Source organism: Eschrichtius robustus, chromosome 14 (genome assembly GCF_028021215.1).
Source record: "Eschrichtius robustus isolate mEscRob2 chromosome 14, mEscRob2.pri, whole genome shotgun sequence".
Classification (NCBI taxonomy): domain Eukaryota; kingdom Metazoa; phylum Chordata; class Mammalia; order Artiodactyla; family Eschrichtiidae; genus Eschrichtius; species Eschrichtius robustus.
This window is the reverse complement of record NC_090837.1, coordinates 17,795,838-17,808,600: the sequence shown is the minus strand read 5'-3', so window position 1 is coordinate 17,808,600 and position 12,763 is coordinate 17,795,838. Positions and strand designations below refer to the sequence as shown.

General features: G+C 41.3%; 1 protein-coding gene across 1 annotated transcript in view; it reads left to right on the top strand.

The window, feature by feature from the left end:
• Nucleotides 1-12,763, top strand: part of LOC137776429 (G protein-coupled receptor kinase 3) — a 124,874-nt gene that overhangs the window by 94,075 nt on the left and 18,036 nt on the right. The window contains exon 13 of the mRNA XM_068562906.1: nucleotides 3,772-3,879. Within this exon, the coding sequence (XP_068419007.1) occupies nucleotides 3,772-3,879 (108 nt within the window). The remainder of the gene's footprint in view (nucleotides 1-3,771; nucleotides 3,880-12,763) is intronic.

Here is a 12,763-nt window from a genome sequence, read left to right as displayed (position 1 = left end):
ACGCCCTGGCCGTTGGCCAGCACCTGTCCCCTCTCAGGGGACCCTAAGCTGCTTCCAGCAGTGGCCGTGCTTGTTCTGCAAGTGTTGACACTGGCCCAAGGACTTCCCTGAACCTGAGATTGTTAAAATGACAACAGAAGTATGAGGTAGCTGCCCCGGGGCTCAGCAGAAGCAGAACGGAGTACGTACTGGGTTTTATTCCTATTTCTTTAGTATCAGTTTATCTGGGTGGAAGATGTGGACATATGTACAGTTTGTGGAAAAACAGGTGACTTTTGCTTGATTTTCCTTTTTCAATATATCAGTCTTAGCAATGGAGCTCTTAAAATTCCATTTTATTGTGCATCATTGCTGTGTTGAATGGTCTTGAAGTAACTCCCAGGAGTCTTATTTCATGCATCCGTGCAGAAAATAAACTATAAATCCTTTTTTTTTTTTTTTTTGTGGGACTAGAAATAAAGTAGTTCTAAAACTGCAGTACTTTATGAGGGGCTGCGTTAAATCAGAATTGCCATTTAAAGCTCTGATCAGATGTTAATAGCGATTAGCACCGTTTCTGTAAACATGTTTCTCTCTTCCTACAGAATCTGGGATATGGTGATAAAAGCCTTAGCATTTTGCCAGCACTTGACAATTATGAGGCCAGAACCTGGGGTTGTATAAGCCTCTCCCAGGGAGTTCATCAGACATTTTTAAGAGAGTCATTTGAATTTTTAATGCCACGGCTATTTGGTATGCTAGTTTCTTCAATTTAGTATAGTCACAACTGAATATGAATCCGAGAGCTCAGAAGAGTTAATCTCCCAAAGGAATTAACTTTCAGATGCAGAGTTACTTATTCCCTTATAGGGCCTCCCCCTCTTCTTAGTGTAATTCACATGTCAGCTCTGAAAGACGGACTCTTGTCCATAGCTGAACAGCAGCTGTAAAGGGATGGGATGGGGAAGGTTGATTTCCATGTTTAAACGATGATAGTGAGGCCACTACTTAAAAAGGATAAACGCACAACAAAATTCTGTATTTTTAAGTAGAGGAGGCATGTCATGGCTGAGAACAAAGGCTTTCGAGTCAGCAGATGTGGGTTTGAATCCTCCTTCCACGTGGCACCAGCCTCATTTTTCTCCTCTATAAAGAGGTAGTAACAATGCTGCTTACTTCACGTGACAGTTGTGAGGGTGAAGTCAACTCCTTCACATAATAAGTATTTACTTCACATTGGCTGTGTGCCAGGTGCTAGCGATGCAGCGGGGACCGAGGCAGAAGAGCTCCCTGACCTCCTGGAATCAGCAGCCCTGGGGCTGTCCAGGAAGTGACCGGTGTGGGGGACAGCACTCATGCCATGAGTTGAACATCAGCTGTCCCAGGCCTGGGTGGCTGGCTGCTCTGAATATGTTGTTATCTTCACAGAAGACCCACAGGGCATGGGTATAATCATGTACTTTTACGGGATGGAAACTGAGGTTCAGAGAAACTAAGGAACTTGAACAAAGTCACATGCCTGGCACATCGTGGGGCTAGAATTAAGATCCAGTTCTGTCCGACTCCAAAGCTTGTGTTCCTTACACTCTGTCTGAACTCCCTGAGGCTTTGAGAGGATCGACTTGGTACGAGATTAAGATTTGTGGCCAGAATTTCACCCTAGACTGGGCTTCTCTGGTCTTTTCAAAGCCGTAGGTATGATGCCAGGACTTTGTCAGACACTGGCCCATCTGCACAGCAGCGTTGTGGTTGGTTCTCCATCTAGGTTTAGACTCAGTCCATCTAACGATGGAATCCAATTCTGACAAACTGGGGCTTCCCTGGTGGCACAGTGTTTGAGAATCTGCCTGCCAATGCAGGGGACACGGGTTCGAGCCCTGGTCTGGGAAGATCCCACATGCCGCGGAGCAGCTGGGCCCGTGAGCCACAATTACCGAGCCTGCGCGTCTGGAACCTGTGCTCCGCAACGAGAGAGGCCGCGATAGTGAGAGGCCCGCACACCGCGATGAAGAGTGGCCCCCGCTTGCCACAACTAGAGAAAGCCCTCGCACAGAAACGAAGACCCAACACAGCCATAGACAAATAAATAAATAAATAAAAATTAAAAAAAAAAAATTCTGACAAACTGAAAGTGAACCATGGAGCAGGCACCAAATGACACAGAAAAACTTTGTTTTTGGAATCAAACAGATCATCAGTGACTCATTGAGTCCCAGCTTATTTTATCCAGGAACACAAAGCTCAGTCCCCTGTCACCATGTCTTCAAATGCTCAAGTGTTCTTTCAACATGAACAGCACAGATCGTCAGTGGGAAGCGGCAGGAAGCGCTAGGTGCTGCCGTGTGGGCAGAAGCTGAAAACCATGGAGGTGGGCTCTGTGTCCAGTGTCCACTCAGAGATGTGATCTGCGTTAACCCCATGCATTTATCCTTGTTGAGATCTTCCCGTCCCAGAACTGGGTTTTGATCCCGAGAATCGCAGGTTAAAAAGGTCACCACAAAGGTTTTCCCAGCAACACCAAAGTTAAACCTCCCTAGAAAACGGCTTGGATGCCCCTTGAGGAAATCTCTGACTCTCTCCCAGTGTGCCTTGCTGACCTCACGCTGTCAGACTTTGGATTCTGGATGGTGGAGCTTTTCTGAGGGATGGACCAGTGCCCGTTTTCACTGTTTAAGAAAGTCTTTCAAGGTAGAACTCTGAGGCAGAGAGGGTATCGGGCCCAGTGCTGATCCAGGATCACTTGTCGGAGCAGATTCTCACTGTTTCTGAGCATAAGTTAAAAAGGATTATAATAACATAAGGATAGAGAATAAAATCCCTAACATAGGTTGGGTTCTTTTTAAGAGCCAGCACTATCCTAACTAGGCCCATTACATACGTGTGATCCTCACGGCACCCCTGTGGGATGAAGGCGTCATTTTATCACCCATTCTATCAGTGAAGAAAATCAATGAAGGATGGGAACAGAGCTACAGTCAAAGGCTTTTTCGGGGCCCTTTCAGGCCACGTCTTTGAAAGTTCCCCACGAGCCCTCTCTTGCGCGCTTGGAACAGTGAGTGCTCAGATCTTTAAGGAGGGGTGGGGAGTCGCAGAATGGGAAAGGATTTTGAGGTGCAGATAACACATATTATATATAAATGGTTGTCCTCCCAAGTGATTTTTCTCAGCTTCCTGCAAGTCGCCTGCACATTTGTTTGGCTGAGTCCTTTGAGCTGTCAGCAGCTCTTTAAACCGGATACGTGATTTCTCCGTCTCCGTGCCTGTCGGCTTGTCCCCCGACGCCCGCCCTGCCTTGGAGACCATCGTGACCGTGGAAGGGTGGGAGATACGACGGGCATATGTGTGAGCCCCGGTCCTCAGCACGGGAGGGTGGCGCCACACAGGGACGCCCGTGCCCATCCCTTCCAGGTCACTGTTCATCACCCCCTCCCCCCGCTCCCTCCCCCAGCCCCACACATCTCCTCAGGGGCCTGCCCTTGACTCCTCCTGGCTGGAGTGAGGAAGGACTCCCGAGACTCACATTTCACGTCCGAGACCGTGGAGTGCGCGCATCGTTCATATTTATTTCATATGGTAATTTATTTATATTCAGTCCTATCCTAATGAAGACAGGAAAGGTCGTTTTCCCACTGGGTGTTTGCTGAATCATATTTGGTGGAAGCACTGTCGTCCCCGCCGCCTTGTTCATGGTTGCCGACGTGGATGCATGATGCTCAGACCTCTTGGTGAGCTGGGAATGTTTTATAAGGTCTGCAAGCACTGGTAACCGCACATACCCTTTCTTCTCCCCAGGGGCACCCACGGGTACATGGCTCCCGAGGTCCTGCAGAAAGGGACTGCGTACGACAGCAGTGCCGACTGGTTCTCCCTGGGTTGTATGCTTTTCAAACTTCTGAGAGGGTGAGTGAAATGCGTCCTTTTAGTACCATCACCATGGCATGCACTTGGATCAAAATCAAAAATATTTACATGTTATTAGGTGCTAATATCGTTTTAGATCACACAGTGATCTTTAAGACACACACTGATCCAGGCGATGCCCACAGCTCTTTCTGCCCGTAAAAGTGAGAGTTTCTTTCCCATAAGCTTTTGGTATTTTTGTTCCATGCCAGGAAGGTATGCCAACACATTTAGACCTAAAACAAGACTTTGTTGGAATATTTCCATTGATAAGCCTTATTTTGGGAATAAGTGTTATTTTTAAAGGTAGATAATCGAAGAGGGTAGGAGAATTTCTTTTCCCTAGGAATTAATGACTCATGATCGTCTTGTGAGGTTAAAGCATTTTTTACACAAAAGGATGAACACCCAAAGAGAATCTGTTTTTTTTTTGTTTGTTTGTTTTTTTCACACACACACACACTGTATTTTATTTTTACAAGAGATAAATAGACTGACACCAAGCATTGTACATGGATGACCACAACAAAAGCAACAATGATTGCAATTACGAAACATGAAACACACTCATACTGTGTCATAATATTGACATTCAGTCCAGGAATCCTCCACTGTAACAGCTCCTTTACTTTGCAGTGAAAATTGATTTGTATATTCTTTGCCTCTGAGTCCTTGTGGGATTTTTTTTTTTTTTTAATTCAGACAGAAAGTCACAAAAATTATACTCATCCTCATCAGTTCACTCAGTCCCATGTAATTAATTTTTTTTTTTCATCTTGATCTTTTGTTAGCACTTTTATGAGTTCATCAGTTTTTCATTAGAGTTCTGAAAATGCTTATTCATTCAGTTCAGCAGTACAGTCAGTTACCAGAAACCTGTACTTGTCAGAGTCTTTTCCATGAATTTCTTGAAGATGAAAGCCTTTTATAGGAACGTATTTGCAAAAGCATCAGAGTACACCCAGAACTGTCTGTAAATGACAAAAGACTTAAAAATGACCACTGTTAAAGATTTGATGAAAGTTCATAATAATGCAGTTGACAAGAAAATTAGTTATTTCTGAGATATACATTTTAAAGTAATAACTAGGATTATTACTTATAACATTATACCAGAACATATAAGATTTTTAGAAATTTCATGTAATGTCTGAAACATTTATATTAACATATTTCCATACATATTTCCATACAAATACAAATATAAGATTTTTAGAAATTTCATATGTCTGAAACATTTATATTAACATATTTCCATACATATTTCCATACAAATACAAATATAAGATTTTTAGAAATTTCATGTAATGTCTGAAACATTTATATTAACATATTTCCATACAAATAACCCAATGAAAGTTTAGTATTAGTTGTTTTGTTTGTTTGTTGTTTTATACTGCAGGTTCTTATTAGGCATCAATTTTATACACATCAGTGTATACATGTCAATCCCAATCGCCCAATTCAGCACACCACCATCCCCACCCCACCGCAGTTTTCCCCCCTTGGTGTCCATATGTCCATTCTCTACATCTGTGTCTCAACTTCTGCCCTGCAAACCGGCTCATCTGTACCATTTTTCTAGGTTCCACATACATGCATTAATATACGATATTTGTTTTTCTCTTTCTGACTTACTTCACTCTGTATGACAGTCTCTAGATCCATCCACTTCTCAACAAATGACTCAATTTCGTTCCTTTTTATGGCTGAGTAATATTCCATTGTATATATGTACCACAACTTCCTCATCCATTCGTCTGTCGATGGGCATTTAGGTTGCTTCCATGACCTGGCTATTGTAAATAGTGCTACAGTGAACATTGGGGTGCATGTGTCTTTTTGAATTACGGTTTTCTCTGGGTATATGCCCAGTAGTGGGATTGCAGGGTCGTATGGTAATTCTATTTTTAGTTTTTTAAGGAACCTTCATATTGTTCTCCATAGTGGCTTTATCAATTTACATTCCCACCAACAGTGCAAGAGGGTTCCCTTTTCTCCACACCCTCTCCAGCATTTGTTGTTTGTAGATTTTCTGATGATGCCCATTCTAAGTGGTGTGAGGTGATACCTCATTGTAGTTTTGATTTGCATTTCTCTAATAATTAGTGATGTTGAGCATCTTTTCATGTGCTTCGTGGCCGTCTGTGTGTCTTCTTTGGAGAAATGTCTATTTAGGTCTTCTGCCCATTTTTGGATTGGGGTGTTTGTTTCTTTAATATTGAGCTGAATGAGCTGTTTATATATTTTGGAGATTAATCCTTTGTCCGTTGATTCGTTTGCAAATATTTTCTCCCATTCTGAGGGTTGTCTTTTCGTCTTGTTTATGGTTTCCTTTGCTGTGCAAAAGCTTTGAAGTTTCATTAGGTCCCACTTGTTTATTTTTGTTTTTATTTCCATTACTCTAGGAGGTGGATCAAAAAAGATCTTGCTGTGATTTATGTCAAAGAGTGTTCTTCCTATGTTTTCCTCTAAGAGTTTTATAGTGTCCAGTCTTATATTTAGGTCTCTAATCCATTTTGAGTTTACTTTTGTGTATGGTGTTAGGGAGTATTCTAATTTCATTCTTTTACATGTAGCTGTCCAGTTTTCCCAGCACCGCTTATTGAAGAGACTGTCTTTTCTCCATTGTATATCTTTGCCTCCTTTGTCATAGATTAGTTGACCATAGGTGCGTGGGTTAATCTCTGGGCTTTCTATCTTGTTCCATTGATCTATGTTTCTGTTTTTGTGCCAGTACCATATTGTCTTGATTACTGTAGCTTTGTAGTATAGTCTAAAGTCAGGGAGTCTGATTCCTCCAGCTCCATTTTTTTGCCTCAAGACTGCTTTGGCTATTCGGGGTCTTTTGTGTCTCCATACAAATTTTAAGATGATTTGTTCTAGCTCCGTAAAAAATGCCATTGGTAATTTGATAGGGATTGCATTGAATCTGTAGATTGCTTTGGGTAGTATATTCATTTTCACAATGTTGATTCTTCCAATCCAAGAACATGATATATCTCTCCATCTGTTGGTATCATCTTTAATTTCTTTCATCAGTGTCTTATAGTTTTCTGCAAACAGGTCTTTTGTCTCCCTAGGTAGGTTTATTCCTAGGTATTTTATTCTTTTTGTTGCAATGGTAAATGGGAGTGTTTCCATAATTTCTCTTTCAGATTTTTCATCATTAGTGTATAGGAATGCAAGAGATTTCTGTGCATTAATTTTGTATCCTGCAACTTTACCATATTCATTAATTAGCTTTAGCAGTTTTCTGGTGGCAGTTTTAGGATTCTCTTTGTATAGTATCATGTCATCCGCAAACAGTGACAGTTTTACTTCTTCTTTTCCAATTTGTATTCCTTTTATTTCTTTTTCTTCTCTGATTGCCGTGGCTAGGACTTCCAGAACTATGTTGAATAATAGTGGTGAGAGTGGACATCCTTGTCTCGTTCCTGATCTTAGAGGAAATGCTTTCAGTTTTTCACCATTGAGAATGATGTTTGCTGTGGGTTTGTCATATATGGCCTTTATTATGTTGAGTTAGGTTCCCTCTATGCCCACTTCTGGAGAGTTTTTATCATAAATGGGTGTTGAATTTTGTCAAAAGCTTTTTCTGCATCTATTGAGATGATCATATGGTTTTTCTTCTTCAGTTTGTTAATATGGTGTATCACATTGATTGATTTGCGTATATTGAAGAATCCTTGCATCCCTGGGATAAATCCCACTTGATCGTGGTGTATGATCCTTTTAATGTGTTGTTGGATTCTGTTTGCTAGTATTTTGTTGAGGATTTTTGCATCTATATTCATCAGTGATATTGGTCTGTAATTTTCTTTTTTTGTAGTGTCTTTGTCTGGTTTTGGTATCAGGGTGATGGTGGCCTCATAGAATGAGTTTGGGAGTGTTCCTTCCTCTGCAATTTTTTGGAAGAGTTTGAGAAGGATAGGTGTTAGCTCTTCTCTAAATGTTTGATAGAATTCACCTGTGAAGCCATCTGGTCCTGGACTTTTGTTTGTTGGAAGATTTTTAATCACAGTTTCAATTTCATTGCTTGTGATTGGTCTGTTCATATTTTCTGTTTCTTCCTGGTTCAGTCTTGGAAGGTTATACTTTTCTAAAAATTTGTCCATTTCTTCCAGGTTGTCCATTTTATTGGCATAAAGTTGCTTGTAGTAGTCTCTTAGGATGCTTTGTATTTCTGCAGTGTCTGTTGTAACTTCTCCTTTTTCATTTCTGATTTTATTGATTTGAGTCCTCTCCCTCTTTTTCTTGATGAGTCTGGCTAATGGCTTATCAATTTTGTTTATCTTCTCAAAGAACCAACTTTTAGTTTTATTGATCTTTGTTATTGTTTTCTTTGTTTCTATTTCATTTATTTCTGCTCTGATCTTTATGATTTCTTTCCTTCTGCTAACTTTGGGTTTTGTTTGTTCTTCTTTCTCTAGTTTCTTTAGGTGTAAGGTTAGATTGTTTACTTGAGATTTTTCTTGTTTCTTTAGGTAGGCTTGTATAGCTATAAACTTCCCTCTTAGAACCGCTTTCGCTGCATCCCATAGGTTTTGGGTCGTCGTGTTTTCATTGTCATTTGTCTCTAGGTATTTTTTGATTTCCTCTTTGATTTCTTCAGTGATCTCTTGGTTATTTAGTAACGTATTGTTTAGCCTCCATGTGTTTTGTCTTTTTTACGTTTTTTTCCCTGTAATTCATTTCTAATCTCATAGCGTTGTGGTCAGAAAAGATGCTTGATATGATTTCAATTTTCTTAAATTTACTGAGGCTTGATTTGTGACCCAAGATGTGATCTATCCTGGAGAATGTTCCGTGCGCACTTGAGAAGAACGTGTAATCTGCTGTTTTTGGATGGAATGTCCTATATATATCAATTAAATCTATCTGGTCTATTGTGTCATTTAAAGCTTCTGTTTCCTTATTTATTTTCATTTTGGATGATCTGTCCATTGGTGTAAGTGAGGTGTTAAAGTCCCCCACTATGATTGTGTTACTGTCAATTTCCTCTTTTATAGCTGTTAGCAGTTGCCTTATGTATTGAGGTGCTCCTATGTTGGGTGCGTATATATTTATAATTGTTATATCTTCTTCTTGCATTGATCCCTTGATCATTATGTAGTGTCCTTCCTTGTTTCTTGTAACATTCTTTATTTTAAAGTCTATTTTATCTGATATGAGTATAGCTACTCCAGCTTTCTTTTGATTTCCATTTGCATGGAATATCTTTTTCCATCCCCTCACTTTCAGTCTGTATGTGTCCCTAGGTCTAAAGTGGGTCTCTTGTAGACAGCATATATATGGGTCTTGTTTTTGTAGCCATTCAGCCAGTCTGTGTCTTTTGGTTGGGGCATTTAATCCATTCACGTTTAAGGTAATTATCGATATGTATGTTCCTATGACCATTTTCTTAATTGTTTTGGGTTTGTTTTTGTAGGTCCTTTTCTTCTCTTGTGTTTCCCACTTAGAGAAGTTCCTTTAGCATTTGTTGTAGAGCTGGTTTGGTGGTGCTGAATTCTCTTAGCTTTTGCTTGTCTGTAAAGCTTTTGATTTCTCCATCAAATCTGAATGAGATCCTTGCCGGGTAGAGTAATCTTGGTTGTAGGTTCTTCCCTTTCATCACTTTAAGTATATCATGCCACTCCCTTCTGGCTTGTAGAGTTTCTGCTGAGAAATCAGCTGTTAACCTTATGGGAGTTCCCTTGTATGTTATTTGTCGTTTTTCCCTTGCTGCTTTCAATAATTTTTCTTTGTCTTTAATTTTTGCCACTTTGATTACTGTGTGTCTCGGCGTGTTTCTCCTTGGGTTTATCCTGTATGGGACTCTCTGCGCTTCCTGGACTTGGGTGGCTATTTCCTTTCCCATGTTAGGGAAGTTTTCGACTATAATCTCTTCAAATATTTTCTCTGGTCCTTTCTCTCTCTCTTCACCTTCTGGGACCCCTATAATGCGAATGTTGTTGCGTTTAATGTTGTCCCAGAGGTCTCTTAGGCTGCCTTCATTTCTTTTCATTCTTTTTTCTTTATTCTGTTCCACAGCAGTGAATTCCAGCATTCTGTCTTCCAGGTCACTTATCCGTTCTTCTGCCTCAGTTATTCTGTTATTGATTCCTTCTAGTGTATTTTTCATTTCAGTTATTGTGTTGTTCATCTGTTTGTTGGTTCTTTAATTCTTCTAGATCTTTGTTAAACATTTCTTGCATCTTCTCAATCTTTGCCTCCATTCTTATTCCGAGGTCCTGGATCATCTTCACTATCATTATTCTGAATTCTTTTTCTGGAAGGTTGCCTATCTCCACTTCATTTAGTTGTTTTTCTGGGGTTTTTTCTTGTTCCTTCATCTGGTACATAGCCCTCTGCCTTTTCATCTTGTCTATCTTTCTGTAACTGTGGTTTTTGGTTCACAGGCTGCAGGATTGTAGTTTTTCTTGCTTCTGCTGTCTGCCCTCTGGTGGTTGAGGCTATCTAAGAGGCTTGATGGGAGGCTCTGGTCGAGAATCTGTTTTAAAAGTGTGCATCTGTTTGTGAACATGCTGAAATTTGTAGGTTTTAAAAACACACAAATGAAATTGTGTAATTCTGTGTTTTTCATTTGGTATACTTGACCCTTAGTTCTAATCTACCAGAGATGATGAAATACAAGCGGAAAGAGGATGGAATGAAAGCGCTCTCCAAATATGTTCTCATATTGAATGTTTACAAATTATGTTAATATTTCCATTAATTTTAAGAGTCTTTAGCCAATTTTAACAGAGAGCTGAATTGTTTAAGATATGTTTTTGATTATTCTCCATTCACAGAGATACAAAAAGCAGTTTACATTAAAATTTCCTAGTCAGGATTCTCCCTGTAACGTTGCTTCTAGGAACACACAGGACTGGTAGTTTGCTAAACTTTCCATGTTTCCCTCGGAAAGCCTTATTGAGCATCGCTGCATCCTCTTATTACATTTAGCACAATCTGAAAAGAGGCTGGATTCCCTGTCTTCCCCCCAAACTAGGTTCCAAGCACCCCGGCTGCTTCCCCAGGACCTGGATAATCTAGTTGTTCTCTGCTCACCGCATTCACTTGGGAACTAAAATTGTATTATTGCTCAGAGAGTCAGGTCCTGTTGGTCCTTAATTGAATTATCATGTTTGTGGAGCCTGGATGGCCTTAATTCATGTCATCAGACCAGCTGACCTAATTAGAGTTTCTGCAAAGCAAACCAGAGAAAACCACTTCCCGCCCGAGATGCTTCTCCAGCCGGCGGGAGTCCCTGCATGCATGGTAAGTGCATCCAGACACACCATCTTCACTGAGGTCTCCGCTGGAGAAGGGGTTGGAGATTAGAATCCACACTTACAGAGTCACGAGATGATTTAAGAAAAACTCTGCACAACAGCAAAAGCTGAATGCATTAACTCAAGATTCAGAAGTCAGTTGTAAAATGTGGCAGGGAAACTTGCAAAGTCTTACATTTAGGGCTTTGTTTGTTTATTGATTTTTGTTTAATATTGTTATTCTGTCTGTTTATAATAATGTCCATCTGTGTAGTCTAGGGATGATCTGGCATATACCACTATTTTTAAAAGATCTGAAAATTGGTTTGATCGGTATCTCTATGCCAGCAGTGTGATTTGTAGCTGATAAAGCCAGTTCCGTCTTACTTGGTCATGGTTCAGGTTTGGAGGATTGCATTGGAAGGTGGTAATTCCTTTATGACATCCTTGATCAGGCTTGACTGAAGCATTATGTTTGATGTGACCCCTATTGAGAGGAATCTTGGCCAACAGGAAGACATCCAGAGGATGGTCATGAGGATGGGATGGGGTGGATGGATAAGAAGAGATGAGAATGGTGACAGCTAGAAATCGTGGCTCCTATGGACAGGTTCAGAGAGCTGGGTACAGTGCTTCAGATGGCCATCCTGTTGGCTCCAGCTGTCGGAAGGCCCATCTCATTGAAGGAGGCATACTCATCTGTACAGCTCTAGACAGTGAGCATTTTCAGGAGAGAAAAGACTTCAATTTGACACGAGAATGTCCATTCAGCATTTGAGCTGCCCTGTGAAGGCATGTCCTGCCTCACAGATAGCCAGCTCCCCGTCACTGCCTGGTGACCATCCACTGAGCCTGAAATGGCAAGAATCCTTCCAATGCCTAACAAAGAGAATAGACGAATCTTCCCTACAAAGATGTATGATCGTCTGCCATTCTTTCTAATACTTGTTCAAAAGGCAATCCCAGGAATGGAGAGAGCACTGAAACCAAAGAGCAGGGAAACATTTTTTGACTTAAGTGATTTAAATACAATTCGGTGAGCATTTATTGAGTACCTGCAGTATGCAAGAGCCTGTGCTTGATGCTGTGGGGGAGGGAAGGAGGGAGGGAGGGAGCCACACACAGTCCTGGAGGAACTCAGAGGAGAGTAGATAGGTACACACACATACAAAATTGTGAGCTGGATGGGCTGTGCTGGGAGAGCAGAAATGGGATCACCAGGTCTAACCTGGAAGCATAGGGCTGACTTGACAACTTCACGTAGGAGGTGGTATGGGAAGTGTTCTCTCACAGACAGGATGGCAGGATGAAGACCTGGAGCGTAAGTAGACGACGGGGAGGGCACAATACGGAGCAGGTGCAGGTGGTCTTTCCCCATCAACGACCTGTGAGTGGGGGTGGTCAGCTGTTGGTCACGGGGAAGGTGTGCTGAGAGAGAAGATGGAGAAAATTGGGGCAGGGCCGGGGGCCACCTAGAATTCCATGCTGTGCAGGTGGGGCTTTGTTCTTAAGGCCCCAGAGACTGAGGGCTTTTAAGCAAACGAGGGACAGAGAAAGGAAGCATCTTTTAAGCAAAGGTTGGGTTGCTCTCCAGTAAGAGGATGCTGGTGGGAGGCATGTCGAAGAAC